At 34.3% G+C, this 19945-nt stretch overlaps 1 protein-coding gene and 1 long non-coding RNA gene across 4 annotated transcripts in view; one reads left to right on the top strand and one right to left on the bottom strand.

Annotated features, from left to right (window-relative positions):
- LOC106463241 (RNA binding protein fox-1 homolog 2-like) overlaps positions 1 to 2337 on the bottom strand; it is a 106048-nt gene extending 103711 nt beyond the window's left edge. For 2 of the 3 annotated variants that reach the window (XM_022390686.1, XM_022390688.1), the window contains exons 1-2: positions 2157 to 2337; positions 1705 to 1857 (exon numbers count right to left, since the gene is read on the bottom strand). In XM_022390686.1, the coding sequence (XP_022246394.1) occupies positions 1705 to 1857 (153 nt within the window). In that variant the 5' untranslated portion in view covers positions 2157 to 2337. Of the gene's footprint in view, positions 1 to 1704; positions 1858 to 2084 lie in introns of all 3 variants that reach the window. The other variant, XM_022390687.1, reaches the window with a different exon arrangement.
- LOC111086722 overlaps positions 1836 to 19945 on the top strand; it is a 27640-nt gene continuing 9530 nt past the window's right edge. The window contains exons 1-3 of the long non-coding RNA XR_002611447.1: positions 1836 to 1907; positions 6684 to 6719; positions 7766 to 7834. This is a non-coding gene — a long non-coding RNA (uncharacterized LOC111086722). The remainder of the gene's footprint in view (positions 1908 to 6683; positions 6720 to 7765; positions 7835 to 19945) is intronic.

The raw sequence follows: 19945 nt of genomic DNA, 5'->3' as shown, positions 1-19945 counted from the left end.
ACCAAACTAAATAACAGTAAACTTTTTTTTGATTTACGGTATTTTCTTATTTTGATGTTTTGAGCACTTTTGTGTTTAGAACAATACATACTAATTTTTAAAGTATCAAATTGGATTTTTGTTCAATAAAAATCTTTCAAATGTGACTGTAGCCTTTTTTTTTCCCAAAAACTTTGTCTTCAAAATAAGGGTGCGTCTTATATTCCGAAAAATACGGTATATCTTAAGTCTATACTAATATTATTCACAACAATTACACGTCATGAACAACATGCGTCACATGTTGACCAGAAATGTCACTTCTGACACAGTTTGAATTAATTTGAAAATACACTGGTAACAATAACAACTTAGAACCAAAACCTTCGAAATGCACATGGTAATTATTATAATGTTAATTAAGCTTGTGCTTTAAAAGAAGTGTTACATTGATAAATTTGTTTTCAAACAATGTAATGAAAGCACACTCGAATAAGTTTCAGCCCATTACCCTGGGGCCAAAATCTCAAATGGTCAACCCAAGTTTCAAAATTGATGATATGAAATTAAAATCCTCGGTATTACTGTTGACTTCGTGTTAAAATATGAAACTTATCTGATAACCTGAAACATTCAAAAATTCATCTAGACAAATAAATGTTTTAAAGCGAATAGATATACGTCTGACACTACAACTACAAGGTAAAAAAAAATCATCACTTATCACTCTTCCATTTTAAGTATAACTATTCTCTTTGTCGTAATATTTTTGCAGTAAATCCAATATCATAAAACTACAAAAACAAATCAAGAAAGAACTTCATGGTTTATCTTTGATAATCATAACACCACTTATGAACAACTTCCAATTCTCTCTATAAACTCCCCCTCATTATACATATGAGGTACGCTGCTATTCAAACTCCATAAGTTGTCAACAAAAGTTGTCCTTATCTATATAATTTAGTATCTATAAAAAAATCCTTCCTGTGGTTCACTCTTTCGCATATTCACTTAAGTTAAAATATTTTATGAAATGATCTACTTAACGACTGGAGTTCAGAGTTGCTACCAGCTTCAACCAATAATAAAGTAGTTCTAAGTTATAATACATGGAATAGTTGTGAATGTTCTTGTACTGCTTAATTTTATGTGCTTTGTGTATGTACTAATTAGGCTAGTCGGTTGAAAAGCTCTGTAGAATTTATGTTATGAACCTATGGTTAAGAAAAATATAAAAAACCTCCTGTACCTGCAAATCATAAAACCATACATATATAATATTTCGAACTCCCCAAGAACACTTTATTTTTAGTCTTACACACAGCAGCTTTTCTGGCACTGGGCGTTGTTCAATAAACTGAATTAACCAACTTCTGATCAATATTGATAAGTAATTTTGTTGCGATTCATAATTATAATGTCACATATAGGGATAATATTAAACAAATTCGATCAGTATTATGCACTAAAGTAAATTTGGTTCATAAGATAACCTACTTCAAACCTTGGATTAATGAAATTAAAATTTAATAAAAGTAATTTCTCAATCATTTATTTAGAAATTCTCCTTAAGTACATCACAGTTTGGATAAGATCATATATTTTACCTTAAATTCAAAATAAACTTGGTTACTTCTTTAAACAAAGTATTATTAATATGCGATTAGGAAAGACGTTTAAAAAATCTCTTAAATTTAATCGTAATTCTTATCTTTCACTTACCTTGTTTGTCTCGTTAAGATCTGACGTATCTGTAGCAATACCATTGGTTTGGTTCCATGTTTCACTTTCAGTATTTCCCGTTTTCGAAGATGCACTGTTTCCTTGATCATCTTTACTTTTAGCGTCAGTTTGTTCGGGTTCACCATTGATCATCTTCGTGGTCATGTTGCGAAGAAAATATATGTAAACAATTTCAACTTCAAGTAAGACTTACTAAGTTACTTTAGAACGGTTATTTAACTTCCAGATGATAATTTTAGATTTCTATACTATTATTTTAGTTTGTTTTTTACACAGTCTAAAGTAAACAACTGCACAATATCTTTACTAGACTTAAATTGATGTAACAATGGGTAGGCCTAGACTGGCTAGTGACTTACTTTCAAATTTACAAGGATAAGGCTTAGTTACGACAAACAAACTTCTTATCTTACTTTAAATATCGAATCTACCTTTAGGCCGAAATTTTAGTTATAACGGCGTGTTTTCAAATCTCATAAACTATCTAGCAGTGAAATATTATTTGCAGCCTACAACTAACTAAAATTTGTGGGATCGTGAAACTCTTATTCTCAAACTAGAAGTACTGGAATTACACAGTGCTTAGCCTACAGCGTACGTACACAATGGTTAAACTAGTAACAGCTTCTAGCAACACAGAGTCCCGGATGAGGTGAAAGCATGGGTTGAACGCTATGTATCTGCTTTACTCTATGCGGCGATTTCATGCCGTTAGTTAGATTGTCTAGTCTATTCTTTTATCAAAATCACAAAACATTTTGATATTTTTAAACCTATTTTTCTTTTTTATCTAGTATTAATAATGCATCGGAAAGAACAAAAACACCATATTTTAGCTCTGAACTTTTAATTACTGATTGAAATTGAATACCATGTTAGTTTGCTACCGTTACTGTTAATAATATTACATTTATGGTATTAATAAGGCATATATCCCATACTTTATCAGTTTATGTTTGTGCATGATTATATATATTCTTTCACAGTTAGTGTTACGTATATCACGTCAGCGTTCCTGTGCTTTAATTGTACAAGATCCAGTGCAGTTCATTTGACTTTGTTATTGTTCTAGACCAAACATTCTGTTTAGTACTTGTTCAATTTACGAAAGAAACATCATACCGTATATACAGTTATCTCTGTAAAATATGTTTCAAAATCGTTGTTTTAATTATAACAGTGTAATGGTGTTAAGAATTTAAATTGCTCTAGAAGATACCAGTCATCCAATTTTTTTATATGGTAATTTATTTGAAGTTTGTCTGAATTTAAGTGCTTTACAGTATATCTCTTCAGAATTAGTTTAATCAATCAACATATTTAACAATGAACAATTATATCTCACTAGGAGAGCAGAAAGCTGCTAAAAGTCCACTACTAACTTCAAGTTTGACAAAAATGTGGCAGTTAGTATCTTCCTGTAAGAGTAAATAGGATATCATTATGTTCAACACCATCTGATCTTTATATAATAAAAAAAATTAGTTTGAAAATTTGAAATAGATGTTATTGGGGTGTAGAAAGTGTACATAAAGGCTTTCTCAGAGCTAACTGTGCATTACATAATTGGTAATGTGATCATTGCAGGGGGGGGTGAGCAAGGGGCACTTGCCCCCCCCCCTCTGGAAAATGAGAAACATATTTCTTTCTTTATTCATTCAATATATATATTAATATTATGTTGATCTAGGCTTTGCCCTTTCTCCCTGGAGAAATTTCTGTGCATGCCCATGGACGGTCCAGATGGACCAAAAGTACCCCTGTTGTCCTTTAATGTTATGTTAATGTGTTACAATAAAAATAAGCAATACTAAAGTGTAATAACCTTTTTTTATGTTCAGTTTCTTGGCACTACAAAAAAATACCAAATAACTTCAGTGTTTATTTGTTTTTTGTTGTTGTTTTCAATATCAATACAATATTTTTTAGACTTTGGAACTAGCCATTGTAAACAGTCTGTTACATTTTATGTATTTATATCTTTGTTTTACACCTTAACTAAGCTGCATTCTTATTTTATCCTTAGATAAATATATGTTTTAAAATTATCAATGTGCAAAGTTCATTGCAGTAATCATGGGATAATGGTTACAAAACTCAGTTTTAAGTATTTGCATAAGAAAAATGGAAATTTTGAATCCTGGTAGATTTTGCATTTGGAAAACCCAGAAACATAGAGGTAATATAGCCTAAAATACCTGAAAAACAAAAGCCTTCAGTTTAGGATGGAAAGTAACAACAAATGTTGCGAACATTCTATGCACATTAACTAAACAAAATCGAGATTTATGTTTATTTGATATGTTCAACCTGTATTACTTGTTGGATTTAAACCATGTAGGTTCAATAATATTAAACTTGCTATTTATTGGAACCACCTTTACGAAAGATAAAATTTTAAAATTCAAAGCCATTGTTACAAAAGCTCATAATTTGAGCAATTTTATGAATGTTAGCATCTTAAAGATACAATACACTACACTTGCAGAGGTTACTTACTTAAGGACAAGTCAGAGATAGCTTAGAAGACAGTGCTATTAGAGGAGGAATAGTAGATTAGGAGCAGTAAGTAAGGGAGGAAGGGGATAAAGTTAGAGTAAAGGTTGCTTTTGGAGGATGGAGGTGGAAATGAGAGTTCTGGATTTACAAGGGTGCACAGGAGTATAAAAGTTAGGGCTATAGAAGCAGGTTCAGTTAGCATTTTGTTACCAAACTAATCTATTTGAACTTTTGGCTACTTGCACTGAGGAACATTATAATCAAGAGGTTTATATAATATACTGATAATTTGAATTATAAGTATAATTTGGATGGAAATAACCTTAATAGTGTTATGAAGGAAAGGGATTTTGATGTAATATTTGATGAGTCTCTAAAGCCATCCAAGGAGTGTGCTGTTGCTAGTGGTAAGGCAAATAGGATTTTAGGTTGTATCTACAGAAGTATTGAACACAAGTCTAAAGAGATTATAATTTCATTTGTACAGATCACTGGTTAGGCCACATTTGGAATATTGTGTTCAGTCTTGGGCTCCTTACCATAGGAAGGACATTGAATTGTTAGAAAGAATTCAGGGAAGAGTTACTAGAATGATGCCTGGGTTAGAGGGGTTGTCATACAATGAGAGGCTGAAATCTTTCAAATTGTTTTCTCTTGAAAAAAGAAGAGTTAGGGGGGATTTGATTGAGGTGTTTAAGATTGTAAAGGGAATTGATAGTGTTGATGTATCATCTTTTTTATTATTTAATAATGAGAATAGTAGGACTAGGGGACACAGCTATAAAATAACAGGGTTGTTGGTCTTTGGAATGGGTTGCCTTCAGATGTTTTAGAGGCAGTAAATTTAAGTGAGTTTAAGAAAAAGCTTGATAAGTATATGAATGAAAAGGGCTGGGTTTAATTTTTTTATTTTTTAATCATTTAAATTTACTTTTAAGGATGGAACAGCCAAGATGGACCAATAGGTCCCATGTTGTCCCAAAATATTATGTTATTTGCAGGAAGGGAGCATAGAAAAACTAGAACTCAAACTTGCTTGCCATGTGTAAATGTACAAGACATTATAGATTATCATAAAAAGTTTAGTTACTTGTACTAAGAAATATTCATTTTTCTGTAGTGTGTGTAGAAGCAAATTATGTTGGAAGATATAAAAAAACTATAAAGAATTTCTTTAGAGATTTAAGGATAGAAACAAATGTATATCTTTTGAAAGTACTTCCTCAATCCCAATGCAGGAATGATCAGTTTACTCAACAGTATCTAAGGCTCAAATGAAAGATTATCAGGGATGTGTTTAGAGCAACATTTGGGTTAGTTAGACCTATAGGATGATTTTCATGGTAATGGTGAATTTCATACTAGAAATGGACTCCACGTAAGCAAGCTATGTAATAGAAATTTTGGAAAAGCTTTAAAGATACTCATTTAAAATAGTCTTAACTGAACTTGCATAGCAGTAAAGGGTTTTGGGAGATTGAGAATAAACAAATTGATGGGGCAGTGTGGAGATTGGAAATAGGATGCTTAGAGCATTAAAGATTAAATGATAGTTTTAAAGATAAGTTTATCAGATTAAAAGACAATCATAGAAGATTCAAGAATGAATTTAGTTGTTGTTATTGTAATATTAGAAGTATTAGGCCAGATAAAAAAAATAATTCCAGTTTCTCTTCAGATGCTTTCAGCTACCTAAAAGAGGGAATTGTGTGTTTTTTGTTAATAACCTGACTGATATGCTATTCAAACATCAAATTAATGCATATATATATATATATATATATATACACATTAACACCATTTGAAATGTCAACCTTGCTGCTAGGTTACACCAAATAAAAATTATTGTCAATCAAGTCTTTGTACATGTGGCACTTCAGTCAAACACGAGAAGATAGATGTGGGAATTTCTAAATCTGAGTTGGTAACAATTTCTAGATGTGGACACTGATGAGAAAACACCCATGTCACTTAGTCATAGGACCTGTGAAAGCAGTTTCCAAGACCAGTTTGTGTGTCAACATAATTTTCTAAATTATCCAACTCTGTTGCAAATTTTAACACGTTTTTTCAGCTAACATTCCCTGTTCCTCCCAAAAAAAACACTTAATGACATCATGCTGTATCTTTCCTATTAACCCTGCTGTGCCAATGTCTGCAATCATATCATCAGTTTTAAAAGAAGATGAAGACTCATCAAAATTCATTCCAGTTTTACATAATTCAAAATATTCACTCTTCAGTGGTAGATAAAAATGTTCACCCACTTCTTACACAGATTTATTTATTATTCTAACTAAAAACACAGACAAACTTGATGACGATGTGACTGGTGCTGTTTAGTACTGTAAGCTTAAAATCGGGAAGCCACAATGTTATCAGTTGTCTATGTATCATAGCAAATCTCCTTTGGCAAATATGTTTTAAAAATTGTTTTGCTCTCTTTCTTATATTTACAGTGAGATATGTTGTGCTGTGAGAAGAACACCTAACAGGTAAGTTTACAGAGAGGATAATCATGTATTTAATTATTTTTAACTTCCAAAAGTACTCTTTTAGAAGGATGCTGAAAGTTTTTTTGTTTTTTTTAAAGTTTATAAGATGGATGAAATTTTAAATGTATTGTTATTATTAATATTCTTGACAAATGGTATATTCTATAGAAGATACTGGAATTGCCCTGAACCATGTATGGTAAACAGAAAGATTTGGGAATTAAAAATGGATAAAGCACCCAGACTAGACATGGTTTTCCCAAGGCTTGAAAATAGGTCAGAGATCAGGTATACAAGACTCTCTCATTTTTGGTAGGTCAGCAGATAGTGGACATGTGCCTGAGGACTGAAGAGTTACTAATGTAATGGGTTAAATTCTAGAGAGTCTGATAAAAGAAAGCTAGTACTGATTCACTAAAGAAAGTCGTGACTTTACTAACGTGTTAATTTTTCTTAAGTATTTTACTTGTTACCTGGACAATGGAAATGGTATTCACAGATTTACTTAGATTTTTCAAGAAGTTTTTAATAATGTGCCAAGCAGAAGATTAGTTAAGAAAACCACATTGGTATGTGTTGGGGAAGACTTATTAATTGGATTGTAGACTGGTTGGATGGGAGAAAACAAAAGGTTGTTATAAATAGAATGGTCAAACTAGCTTTATTTAGTAGTGGACTGCTCAGAGGTCAGATCTTCATTATGATTTTTCTCATTTATGTTAATAACATTGATAGGGGCATAATTAATAAGTTTTGCTGATGGGTATTTCTAGCTGTATTGAGGATGATGAGGTATTTCACAATGACTTGAATCAGTTGATAAGTTTGGGAAATATTTGTTAAATAACCTTTAATTATAATAAATTAAAAATAATAAATTTGGATCACATATCCAATATGGAAGAGAACCCACTCAGTAGCATGACTAAAGAAAAGAATCTTGGCATAGTGATGGATAAGTTACTCAAGCCATTGAGGCAGTTCTCTGTTACTACTTGTTAGGCCTTACTTGGAATACAGTGTACAATTTTGGCCTCTTTATCTAGGAAAGATTACTGAGTTATTGGAGAAAAGACTTCAGAGGAGGGCTACTAAGAAGATTTGGGGATGGACAGGTTATATTATATATTTACGATCTTTTAACTTATTTTTTCTTGAATATACTAGGATAAGAGGTGGATCTTATTGAAGTTTATCCAGAGGATGGATAAGATAAAGACATCTGATTTCTTTATGCTGTATTGTGAAGACAATAGGATGAGAAGACACAAGCTCATGATTTGTCAAAAACATGCTAGGCTCCAGATAAAACATTTTTATTTTTCTAACAGTGTGAGTAACTTATGGAAGGAATAAAGAGTGAGTTTAAAGTTTTACTTTTTCTTTTTTTTAACAGTGGGCGTGCAAAGTCAAAATGGTCACTTTTTGTATGTGTGTTAATTAATTAGTCCATAGATTTTATATTTCTTTATTATATTTTTAGTTCTATTTCTTGTCTAGTATATTTCAGTATTTGAAAAAGCTGGCTTTATAGAAATATAGTCATTACCTAGAAAAATAAGATAAAAACTTACAGAGGAATAAGAGTCTTAATTTTGTTTAGTTCACAATCACTGCATACTTATGATGATTCTGGAGTACTTTAACAATATAAAAAGTGAAAAAGTTTTCTTCTTTTCTCTTCGGCTTTTTCAAATATTATGTTGACTCTGAAATACTTTTACAATGTTTTGGCAGTTTTTTTCTATCATGACTTATTTTACTCGCAAAGATCATGTCAATTCTGGAGTCTGTAGACAGTGTCACACTTAACTAAGGTTTGCTTTCATCAACTTTTTAAACTTATAAATATGGTGCCCATTTTGAAGTTATTGGTCATGTTACAGGTTATTGATAACCCCCTTTATCAGATAGTGTGTAATATAAAGCTCAGAAAAATGGCATTCATATTGGGGTCTTTATGTTATGAAGTACATAAACTTTTGCCTTTTATCAGGTGACCATAGTTTTCTTTTGTCAGCATGTTTAGTTTAAAGAAGCAGTTGATTCTGGTTTGTTTGAATAGTGAAACTGGTGACAAGTGTTTTTCTTATCATCATCTTTAGATTACAGAGAGTATCCTTATCTTGGAACCCTTAACAGTGTTTGAGGACACTAAATTTTGTTTACCTCACAAGGAGGCTTATCCAAATTTGCTTTAGATTACACTGGCCAACAAGTCATTTTTATCAGATATAATTATAGGTGGGCTAGATAGCTCTTGGGATGCTGATTCCAAATCTGTTTTTGGTTTTCCTCTAGCACATCAAGTTTTTGTGATGAGACCAATCAAATTTGAAAGGTTATTGCCTTAATTATAATTTAAGTTGTTGTACATTTATTTTTTCATAAGTGTGTACTGTATAAATTTAACCAAGTGCATGGTGTGTGTGTATAACATTTATGAGAGTTATATTGAAAAATGAATAAATTTGTAACATTAACTAGCCTTATGTGTGATTATTACCTAAATTGTGCTGAAATTAACACCAGTAATATTTCGATAACTAGATGTGCTAGAAGAAAACAGATTTGGAATCAGCATGTAAAACTGGTCTAGAAAAGTCTACTTACATCTTTGATGGGAGAAAAAAGTTTGAGTTTGTCGACTAGTGTTATTGAAACATAGTCCAATTATATCAGTATTAAGAATCATTATATAAGTATGCTATGATAATCTGAATGACTTTTGTATGAAAAATATTTATGATATGCTTGGATAAATATTTAGATTATCATTAAGATTTTTATTTCTTTAATTAAACATTTTTAGATTATTTGGCTTAAGTCACAACTTTGAAAAAATAATAAAACATGCTGCCAACCTTTTTATTTTTTATCTTGAAAAAGAAATATTGTTGATATGTTGCAGGAACAAGGAATATGGTTAAAGATAATTAGATAAGTCAGGTAAACCAGCATGTCTTTCCTTGACTACAGATAATATTACAAAATCCATTATTTTGATATATCAAATAGTGTTTCTTACTGTATGTGAAACCATTTTATGCAGTATAACTTTATTATAATTCTTTTTTACATATTGGATTTCTATTAATTTTTTTTAATGTTACAGGACTATTGATTAAAGAAAGAGCTGGTCCCCCGGTAGGACAGCGGGTGTGAGGGGTTTTTGATCTGTAGCTAAGAGGTCTTATTCTATCAACATCCTGGAGCTTCTTGCTGTAAGATGATCATGTTTTGGTTCATTTTCTCCATCTGACCAGAAATTATCTTGTAATGATCCAATCCGAATTTTCTTCAGTGGCTGCTTATCTCAGTCACCAGGATGGCATCCATTCTTCATCCCTTTGTATTCTTATGTTTGATCTTCTTTTGGGGCTTGTTGTGGATTGGATTCTTGTCCAGACAACATTTATCCAACATAGTGGTCTCTCAATCCCTTTGCTTTTTCAGTGGCATTGACTTCAGTAGGGTACTCCTCACATTGAAGCTTTTGCTATGCCCCTTAACAACAAATTACCTTGGTTTTGGTCTCCAGTTCCTCGTCTTCTTGTGCTGGCTATCAATGTTTTAAGCCAGGATTGGACCTACACATTTGTCTATCCTCCCATTCTCCCTCTTCTCCAGGTGATTTCGTTGATCCTTGACACTCCATGTTCAGTTCTTCTGATAGCTCTTTCCTGGCCATCTCAGCTGTGGTTTCTGTGGCTTCTCCAGCTCTAACTTCTTCCTTTGTTACCTTTTCCTCTGCCACTGGCCCTTTTTTGTCACCCTCAGTTACCAGTGTTTCATCCAGACCTTCCTGTCTTCCGTCTTCATGCCTGTTTTTCTTCTTTTCATTGGCGAGATGATCTGACTTCTCCCGATGGTTAGGCTCTTTACTGGTCTGTTTCATTTGCACTTCCTACATGGAAGTTTCTCAACACAAATGGAATTTTACTGTTAGTGGTTTCTGTGTCCGGGGTTTTCCCCTGATCAACCCACTATTTTTTGTCATGTGGATTTCCTCTTTGACTTTTGGATTGGGGGTCTTCTGTCTCCTTTCGTTTTTCCCGATCCAGCAAATATTTCCCTCTCCCACACTTTACCTATAGATGTGTGTTCCTTCTGGATGTATCATCTGCCACAGCAGGCTGCTCTTCTGGATGGGGATATTAATGTGGTCCTACACTGCCTCACTGCCTATGTTTGAACCACTCTCCCAGTATTCCTTGTTTCACCTTCCCTTATGTCTTCTTTCCTTCTCCTATTTGCCTATGGATGTCAGTAATCTGTTTATTTGCCATTGATGTTTCACATACTCTTTATCCTTCTACATATCTGCTCCTTTCTCAGGATCATTTTTCCTCCCTCACACTTTGCGGCTCATGAGGATAACTCCTCCATTTAGCTGCTTTCCCTCTCTTCCATTTCACATCTTTATCCTTGACCTGATCCAGATAGACTTCTATATCCTTTACATGCTCTTCTCTGTTATATTGCCTGCACAGCTTCCTTCCGTGGTGTCCATTCCAACCTCTTTCTTCCTTGGCAACCATTCTCTGTTCCTCCTTCTCCAATTGGCTTTGGCTTTTCATTTGTTTGGCTTCTTACTCTTTATCTTTTTCCTCCCATACATTGTTCTGAGTGTCTTCTCACACAAATCGACACCTTAACTTTTCATTGACATTTCATCTTTGTCGTCCTTTGGAGGTACTTCTTCAATCGGGTCTGTAAACTACCCATGATACATTTGTCTTTCACTGTTTGCATCAGATTGCAGTTTTCTTCCTCATCATGTTATAATCTTCTGCCTGTAGTCATTCTACAATATCAGAATTCAGTGAGACTTTGACTGGGTAAGTTTTTTTTAGTTTTTTTCTTAATTTTCCTTTTCAGAGGCCTTTTTCCCCTTTTATTAATGTTTATTGAATGGATCTCGATCTTTGGTGAGTGGTGCTTGATCAAGTATTCTTTAAGTGTTCAAATTGGTACTGTCAAGCCATGTCGACTTGCATATTATAATCCCATGGCCACACAATGTACACTGCAGAGATGGAGTGTTCCACAAGATTGCTTGTAGGTTTATCCTCCAAATAGAATGGCTTCATAAGTTTACCCATGGACTACATGGGTAAAGCAGAAGGGGATAGCTTCCCATCCCTGCCATGCTTTGTCTTGAATAAATCGGTATGGTCAGCTTCTAAAAATAGGGTTTTGTGGTTACCCATTGCACTGTCTCAGGTGTTGTCATTCCTCCAGACTCTCCACCACATTTTACCCCTCTTTTTTTCTAGTGGAGTTTGACAGTCCTTACCATTTTCCATTTCCAAGCTGCTGGGGTAGTGGACCATGGAGGCATCCTTCTGAATGGGTTAATGAAATACAAACAAATTATAGAAATGATTATAAAACCATTCAGTTGAGAGTAGGGTGATGGTGTTCTACTGATGTAGATGATGTGATATCCTCCAATATGAAACATAAAAACAAGTGGGAGTGAGACATTAAACTTGCAGTTCACCACATTGATTGAGATCCATCTTCCTACCCCCATGTGGATGTCAGGTTCCCAGTGGCCAGATGTTGGATTTAGAGTAGAACCAATCAACATAAGTCCTCATAGTTATATTACAAATGTCTATATTCTTCCCTTATTGATAATACGTCAGTGTTGTGGGTCATAATGGAGGTTATTGCAGGTTGTTATGGTTCTTTCCCTTCCACTATCCGTCAATGTTTCTTATTCCAAGGATGTTAATATACCAGATGTCGGGTTCCCTGATCGATCTATCAATTTATCATATTCACATGCGCTTCGTTCATGAGTTGGGGGGGGGGGGTACTAGTTACTCATGAACATGAGGTCAAGATGGTGTGATCCTCTTTCCTACCCCCACATGAATGTCGGTTCCCTGTGGCCTGGGATTTGGATTGTAGTCGACTTGTCAGTGGTATGATCCTCTTTCCTACTCCCACATGGATGTCAGTACCCGGCAGCTGGGTTTTGGGTTGTAGTTGACTAATCAACAGTATGATCCTCACCTCACCCTCTCGTGGATATCAGTTCCAAGTGGCATGGGTTTGGGATGTAGTTTACTTGCCATGTATGGTCCGTCGCACCGTAGCTACTCTACACCTAGGTGCACATCCTTTTCAGTTTACCCACTCTTATAATTTCTGGGATTGAGTTTCATAAATATTGCATGGTTTGGATCACTTTCCAGTCATAGTTCCCTCCCAGTTGGATGTGCTCCTCTGTTTTCTGCCGAAATATGCGACATGTTTCTATGATGGGTGAAGAGTATACCTGGTTCAGAAGTGGTGCAGTTCCCCACATCAGATCTTAGAATCTGTCTCATCTTAGGGAGTGTCCTTCGGAAGCTTTCAATGGATGCTTCTTTCTTTCCCTCACACAAGTCCTTCCACCTATTCAATGTGGGATTCTAGCTATTTATGTGAGAGAAGGTAATGGACCATATCAGATATTATAATTTTCCAATACTGAAAATGTATTTCCGATAGGTACCTACTTCCTCTCACACTTCCCACCCTTCTTCCTCACTGAAAACCCGGGCTTCCATTTTCTGCCAAAACTTGAAGTGATAGTTTGGTAGAATTGAACAGAGGGAGCCACATGCATCATGAGAGTATGTCACACTCTTATTGGTGGAGGGTTGACGCATGAGGGACGCATTGAAATTAGTCAATTCCAATGGAGGAGAGATAGAAGGCCTGTGTCATGCGTAAAAAAACGTTTTGCATACAGAGTACAGCACTGAACAAGAATAGCTCTTTATATGAGAGGAGGTAAGTACCTATTGGAAATACATTTTCAGTATAGGAAAATTATAATTTTAGATAAAAAAAAGTACAATCAAACAAAAACCGTTTAGCATAGAAAGAGCACATAACATCAAAATGAACCCTTTGTCAAAGATGCATGTACACATGTACTTATGAACTTTTCAACATAGAAAACTAGGTATTATTAAAATGATCCTCAAATAATGATCACCTACTTCCTTTAAGAGTGGATAGCCTAACACACTACTATGTAGATGCATAAAGTAAAACAAAATGAAAACTCTTGGATATAAGTAGACATTATTAAATCAAACTTTAATAAACAGACCATAGTCGTAACTTCAGTATGATACAAAATGCAATTTATTAAATGAACTATTTAATATAAGATATAGAATAAACCCTTCACAGTTGTACAAAAAAAGCATTGATTAACATTTTCAGTAAACTACAAAAAAGAATCTTCATAGTAAATCACATGGAAAATAATGGTCTAGGTAACAGATACATACACAAAATTAAACCCGGTTCACAAATAAGAAAGCAAGGCTTAATCAAAACAGCTTTGCACATATAAACAAAAGATATTCCATTAAAATATAAAGTAAGTAAATAAGATCAACTTACAAAGACATATTTACATTGAGAAATGGAACCTCAACTTCCTGATGAAGGAGCTCCCAGAGGGGTCACTTGCCATGACCTTTTTAGTGTGTGTGAAACTCAGGTTTGATGTCTGACATCTACTCCACTGGTCAGATGGTGGAGAGATTGGTCATTAGCTGGTCTGCTCTGGCCAGTGTTTTTGGCTAAGTAGGCATCTCTTCACAGTAGTCTTCTGTTAATCTTGTCTTTTCATGAAATATTCACTACTTGCCAAGTACCTCAATGTCGAAATTGAAACATTTTTTCACAAGTATTATTCAAAATAACAGGTACATTGTATCTTCAAATAATACCTTACAGGTCAGTAATCACAGTTAACCTGATATCAGCATATCTTAACATTAAGATTAAATCCTTTATTTCAATTCATATGTGGCTTAATAGTTGCATTTTTTGTGAGATTTATCCAATCGTGTTGTAAAACACTCATGAATGACTTCATGTAATGTTATACATGCATGTGGGTCCACACACATGTATTTATTTATACACATATATTGCCATATACATATGTCTCTATTACACTTCATCACATACACTTAATAGCTTTCAACAGACTGCCTTTGGCTGCTACCAAAATTACTTCAGAACCATCTCAGGTTACTTTCAAGCTACTGCTCAGAAGATGAGGTCTTCACATGCTTTTCTTTTCAGGCATCACAAAATAAATAATCAACAGAACTCAGATAAACTGAGATATTTTAGCTAAATTAATGGAAGTTGGTATTCATATTTGTGCTCTTTGTATAACATATGTCAATACATAATCAGATGAAAAACAACTCTCTCACTGCACATGGAGAACTTAGACACCTTTCAGATCATATGATACTCTCTCTCTCTCTCTAGTTCCCACCACTCAGCTAAATCAGGTGAATGATTCGAGTAAAACTCTAATATTCCCTCAGACAAATCATTTGGTAGCATAGAAAGCAATGGTTACAAAGTCCTTTCAACTGAATTTTTGGAACTCCTAGTTATCATCATCAGTTTCTCAGATTGTTGATGAACTAGGTATTACATCAACTCACACCAGCCATCCTAATTGTGTGGATTGAGCAGCTGTCATTTGATATCCTATTGATATCTCTTTTACTGAAATTGCTCAATAGTTCAGAAAATAAGGGTTGCAGAACCCTTTTGGCTTCTTTAATTTTGCACTCAACAAACTATACTTACCTCAGATATGTGAGTGGTAATCCTATGGTGTAGTGCATACACTATACTCAAAAATACCACTCAATGACTCAGAAAGAAAGAGCCACAATGTCCGTTCAGCTGAGTTTTCAAACTCCTAGCTATTATCTTCAGTTGTACTGATCAGCCACCTTAGCTTCAAGTCAAACAAGTGGTAATTACACAAGATGGTGCATACATTGTATAGTGAACATCACTTGGTAGCTAAAAAAAGTAATGATTGCCACTTCCTTTCAATCAGTGATTCTTCAACCACATGACCATCCTGGCTGTATGTCAATTGTGAGGACTTCAGCAGTGGTTCTGTGGACTGTCAAGTTGTGTCTTGCCTCTAAGTTCAGCACTTCTCCATCTGACACATCCTGAACAGCCAGATAGGTACTGTCAGCTCTCTTCTCCTATTTTGATTTGACTACCTATTCTTCTGACACATGGTCAAACCACTTCACCAGACATTCATTGGACACGTCTACTTGCGTATGCATACTCCTTGATTGTTGTAATTCATTTGATAATTGATTAACTCATTGGAGCACAAATAGAGATCCTTTTCAGACACAAGTAAGAGGCTTCCATGCTGCCGGCACATACCAAACCCATGCCCAATCTCTGATTCCTTTTATTTGTTCCTTTACTGTTTTATTGTGACACCTCTTCTGTTGAATGGCAGCCTTTTCTAGCTGTTGACGTACAAATTCATGCATGTCAGCCAATACAGATCTTAGCACTGTACATATTCTTGTGGACATTGTAGGACATCCACTCTATGTGGGTGATCAAACATCACTTCTACAGGGAACAAAACTTCTCTGTCAAACATGAGTTTACTCATGAACAACCTGTTAATCTCTGTTCACTTGCAAAGTAGTCCACCATCATGCTGCAGAGTAAGTGTTTGTCTCAGTCAGTTCAGTCAATGTTAACAAACTTATAAAGCATACCCTCAATATTCAGTATCACTCATATCACTAGACTATCAGACTGGGGATAATAAGGTGAAGTGCATGTCTTCAACACACTCAATACTTTATACAATCGAGAAAACAGTTTGCTGTTAAATTTAGATTCCTGATCCATTTGGATCTCTTTATGTGCTTCAAACCAGGCTATCAGGTGCTCTGCCAGCATATCAGCCACAGAATGTGTGGACACACTGAACAATGGATAAGCTTCATCCCACTTCATAAAGTATGTTCCAACTCTGGGAGTTATCCAGGACAATCCTCTAGAAAAAAACAACAACATAAACTAACAATTCTTTGTTGGTATTTAACCTGTTTAGGCCAGCTTTTTCTCTGGGTGACACACACTGTACAGAATCTACACCAGCACTGAACATCTCGACTCAAATATGGCCAGAAGAACTTGCATCAAACAATAGCACAAGTGCATGAAACACCTCAATGTCCTTAAATCTTTGTGGTATGCAAAGTCTTGAGGATCTCTTGCTTCAAAGCTCTGTGGACCACTAACTGTAGCACGTGCTGAGAATGACTGCTCAGTGGTCGATAACAATGGTACAGCACACCTTCCTCCATTCATAACTGCTCGTACTAGTTACATAGGTTATGTGTATCTGTACCACATTCCTCAACTTGAGTCAGTCCCACTGTCTTTCTGCACAACAAGAAGTACCCATGCTAGATCTGGGTCTTTCAGTTGCCCTTTCCAAAGCATTAATTATAGCATCTACACACCAGTAAAATTTTCTACTTTATGGCTTTTCATCAGTATGGCAGTAACATTTTCGATTCCCATACAATGTTCAGGATTAAGACATTCAATGAACAGAAATGGTCTAATCATGTGGTGACACAATCAATCTGCATTTTAGTGTTGTAGGCGTGGGCAATAATGTCAGCTGAAATCATATTCTTGCAACAGTTATCCAGCATGTTATCATCCATTTGTAAATTTTAAAGTTTAACAGCCATTTCAGTGATGCATCCAAACTTTTTACTATACAAGTAGTGACAAAAGTATTTTATGAAGACAACTGCAAGGAGTTCTTTCTTTTCCATACAATATCTTTGTTCATGAGCGATAATAACATGACTAGATGTATGATTACACATTCTGATTCATCTTTTAACTGTGATAATACTGCTCCAATTCCACTATCACTGGTGTCAGTGTCTAGCAGGAATTCACAATTTTGGTATAGCACCAGGACTTCTACTAAAGCACACTTCAGAGACTAGAATGGTTGATGGTATTCTTCACTTCATCTGAAGTGTGTCTCCACCTTAGTGAGATCTGGTAATAAAGTGGCAGTTTAGTAGAACAGGTGCACAAACCACTCTTGTGACTGGCTCATTGCCACTTCATATAACATCACAGTAGAAACTGCCTCAGTAAAGGTGAATAGATCACACACACTCAGGTGATGCTGCATCATCTCACTGGATAACTCTTCCACCAATTTGTCAACGAAAATATCCTTCTGATCTATTGAGGCCATTTTAGGTAAATTTTAAAATGTAAATGGTACAGATGATCTGTACAAGCAGTCAAATGTTTAGCAGTATCCTTTTGATCCTTGAATTTGATCTGATGGGATTGATCTGTTTCCCACCAATCTGAACCTCTAGTGTAACTTAATTAGTAATGACTCTCTTGCACTTCTAGTGCTACTCATTGTAAAAGTGCATGATGGAGCCTAGGGCCAGATCAACTAAACTTCGAACTAGGCATTATATAGCCTCTTCCAGAGTCCAGCAATTACAGACAGTTATCTGCCTGAATTACTTCAGGAAACAATTCAAATACTTTTTTCTGTATCTTTGAATGTCAGTGAGTGATTTGTCTGGCTTCATTCACAGGGAACAGTGATCTTAGCAAGATGCTCTATTTCACAACTTCTTTCGACCATCATCAGACTTAGAATTATGGGTACACCATTCTGAACTGGTTGGTCTAAAGCTAATCATACAACTTTATGGTTCCCATTTCTTTCTGGTGATTATATAAAATTTATATTGCTGTTTATTTTTTAATTACCCGTTTGTTTTAAATTTTACCTTAAATGAGACACTTTGTTGAACTAGGTAATAATGAATAGCCTTTTGAAAGCACTGCATTTTTACAATTTTTTTCTATTCTGTGAAATTAAAATATTTAAAAGTTTAATTCATCTTAAGATGTTTAGGCAAAAGTTTTCTTTGAAGATATTAAATAACATAGTCATTTTAATTTAAACTAGCTTTTATTACTACATAACTTTACATTCTATTTCCTATGTAGTTTTTTGTTACATAAAAATATCACTTCATCGTTAACCTCTAGTTTGTTAGGAACATTGAGTAACTTTCTGTTGCTTTTTTATTCCTTTATTTGTATCCATCATTTTTTCTGTTATGTAAGGTCCAACTTTGGCACTTCTTTTGGTTACCTCTTCATCTGGAATACCATTCTGCTGTAACAACATGGTATAAAACATGGAAATAAAATGTAATGTTCTTCAAAAAAACAAACTTAATTTTAGATAAAGTAATTTTAATACATCATTGACAACTCATAAAGAGATGTTGATTACATAATATTTTAACTTCAAACCTAGATGGGGGTTTACAACTAATAAACATTTTTTATAACTTAAACATCCTAAAGAATTCATATTCTCACCTTTGACTGTGTCATACTTACAAGGAGTCAGTGGGGTACAGGTAGCACTTTTAGTTGTTGTGCAAATTTCCCCCTCCAAACTATGGTTTTTAATCTTACCAGACTCCTATACTTCAACAGAATCCTTTTTATTTGCCCTTATATCTCATTTATCCTGACTGATTCACACTCCTTTTCTAATATGAACCTACAAAATACATAAAAATTAAAGAAAACTCAATTACACTATTATAAATACTTTACACAACAAATATGTATGCCCATATGCAAAATAACACAATTTAGTAAAGAAATAATTTCATAATATTTTAGTTCTAGAAGCAAGTTTGGAGGCTTGTAGCACTACAAAGTGAGTTTGATATTTGCATTGTGCAGAGCACAAATATCCCATTGTGTAGCTTTGTGGTTAACAACAAAACAATTGATATTAACCATCTAGTAATAATACTGCAATTGGAATCAAATAGTTGAATTATTTTGCAAAGTTGTACATTAAAGAGTCCATGGTAAAAGTTCTAAAAACTTTTAAAGATGTCTTAACATGTATACAGTCCTGATAAACTAGTAATGTTTCAAACAACTACAGTTTTTCTTTACTCACAAACTTTCTGTTTCAGGACTGTTGTCACTGCTCTTGCATCATTACAGGCCACGAAGAGGCCTGAGGCTCGAGAGTGCCTCAAGCCTTCAGGATCTAATGGCCAAAGTGACCTTGTCAAAGAGTTTAAGTTAGATATCTATCTCAGAAGACCATAAACTATTTTAATCATTTACAAAAGTACATAAGTTTAATAACAAATAACTAAAATTTGTATATTTCATATATATATGATGGGTCATAATTATTTTGTTTGTTTGTAGTTAAGCACAAAACTACATGATGGTCTATCTGTACTTATCGCTTTGCCACTGGGGGGCATTTTTTATTTAATGCATTTTTCATAACTATT

The sequence above is a fragment of the Limulus polyphemus genome, unplaced genomic scaffold (assembly GCF_000517525.1).
Source record: "Limulus polyphemus unplaced genomic scaffold, Limulus_polyphemus-2.1.2 Scaffold1357, whole genome shotgun sequence".
NCBI lineage: Eukaryota > Metazoa > Arthropoda > Merostomata > Xiphosura > Limulidae > Limulus > Limulus polyphemus.
Note: the sequence above shows the minus strand (reverse complement) of the source record. Positions and strands in the feature narration are given on the sequence as shown.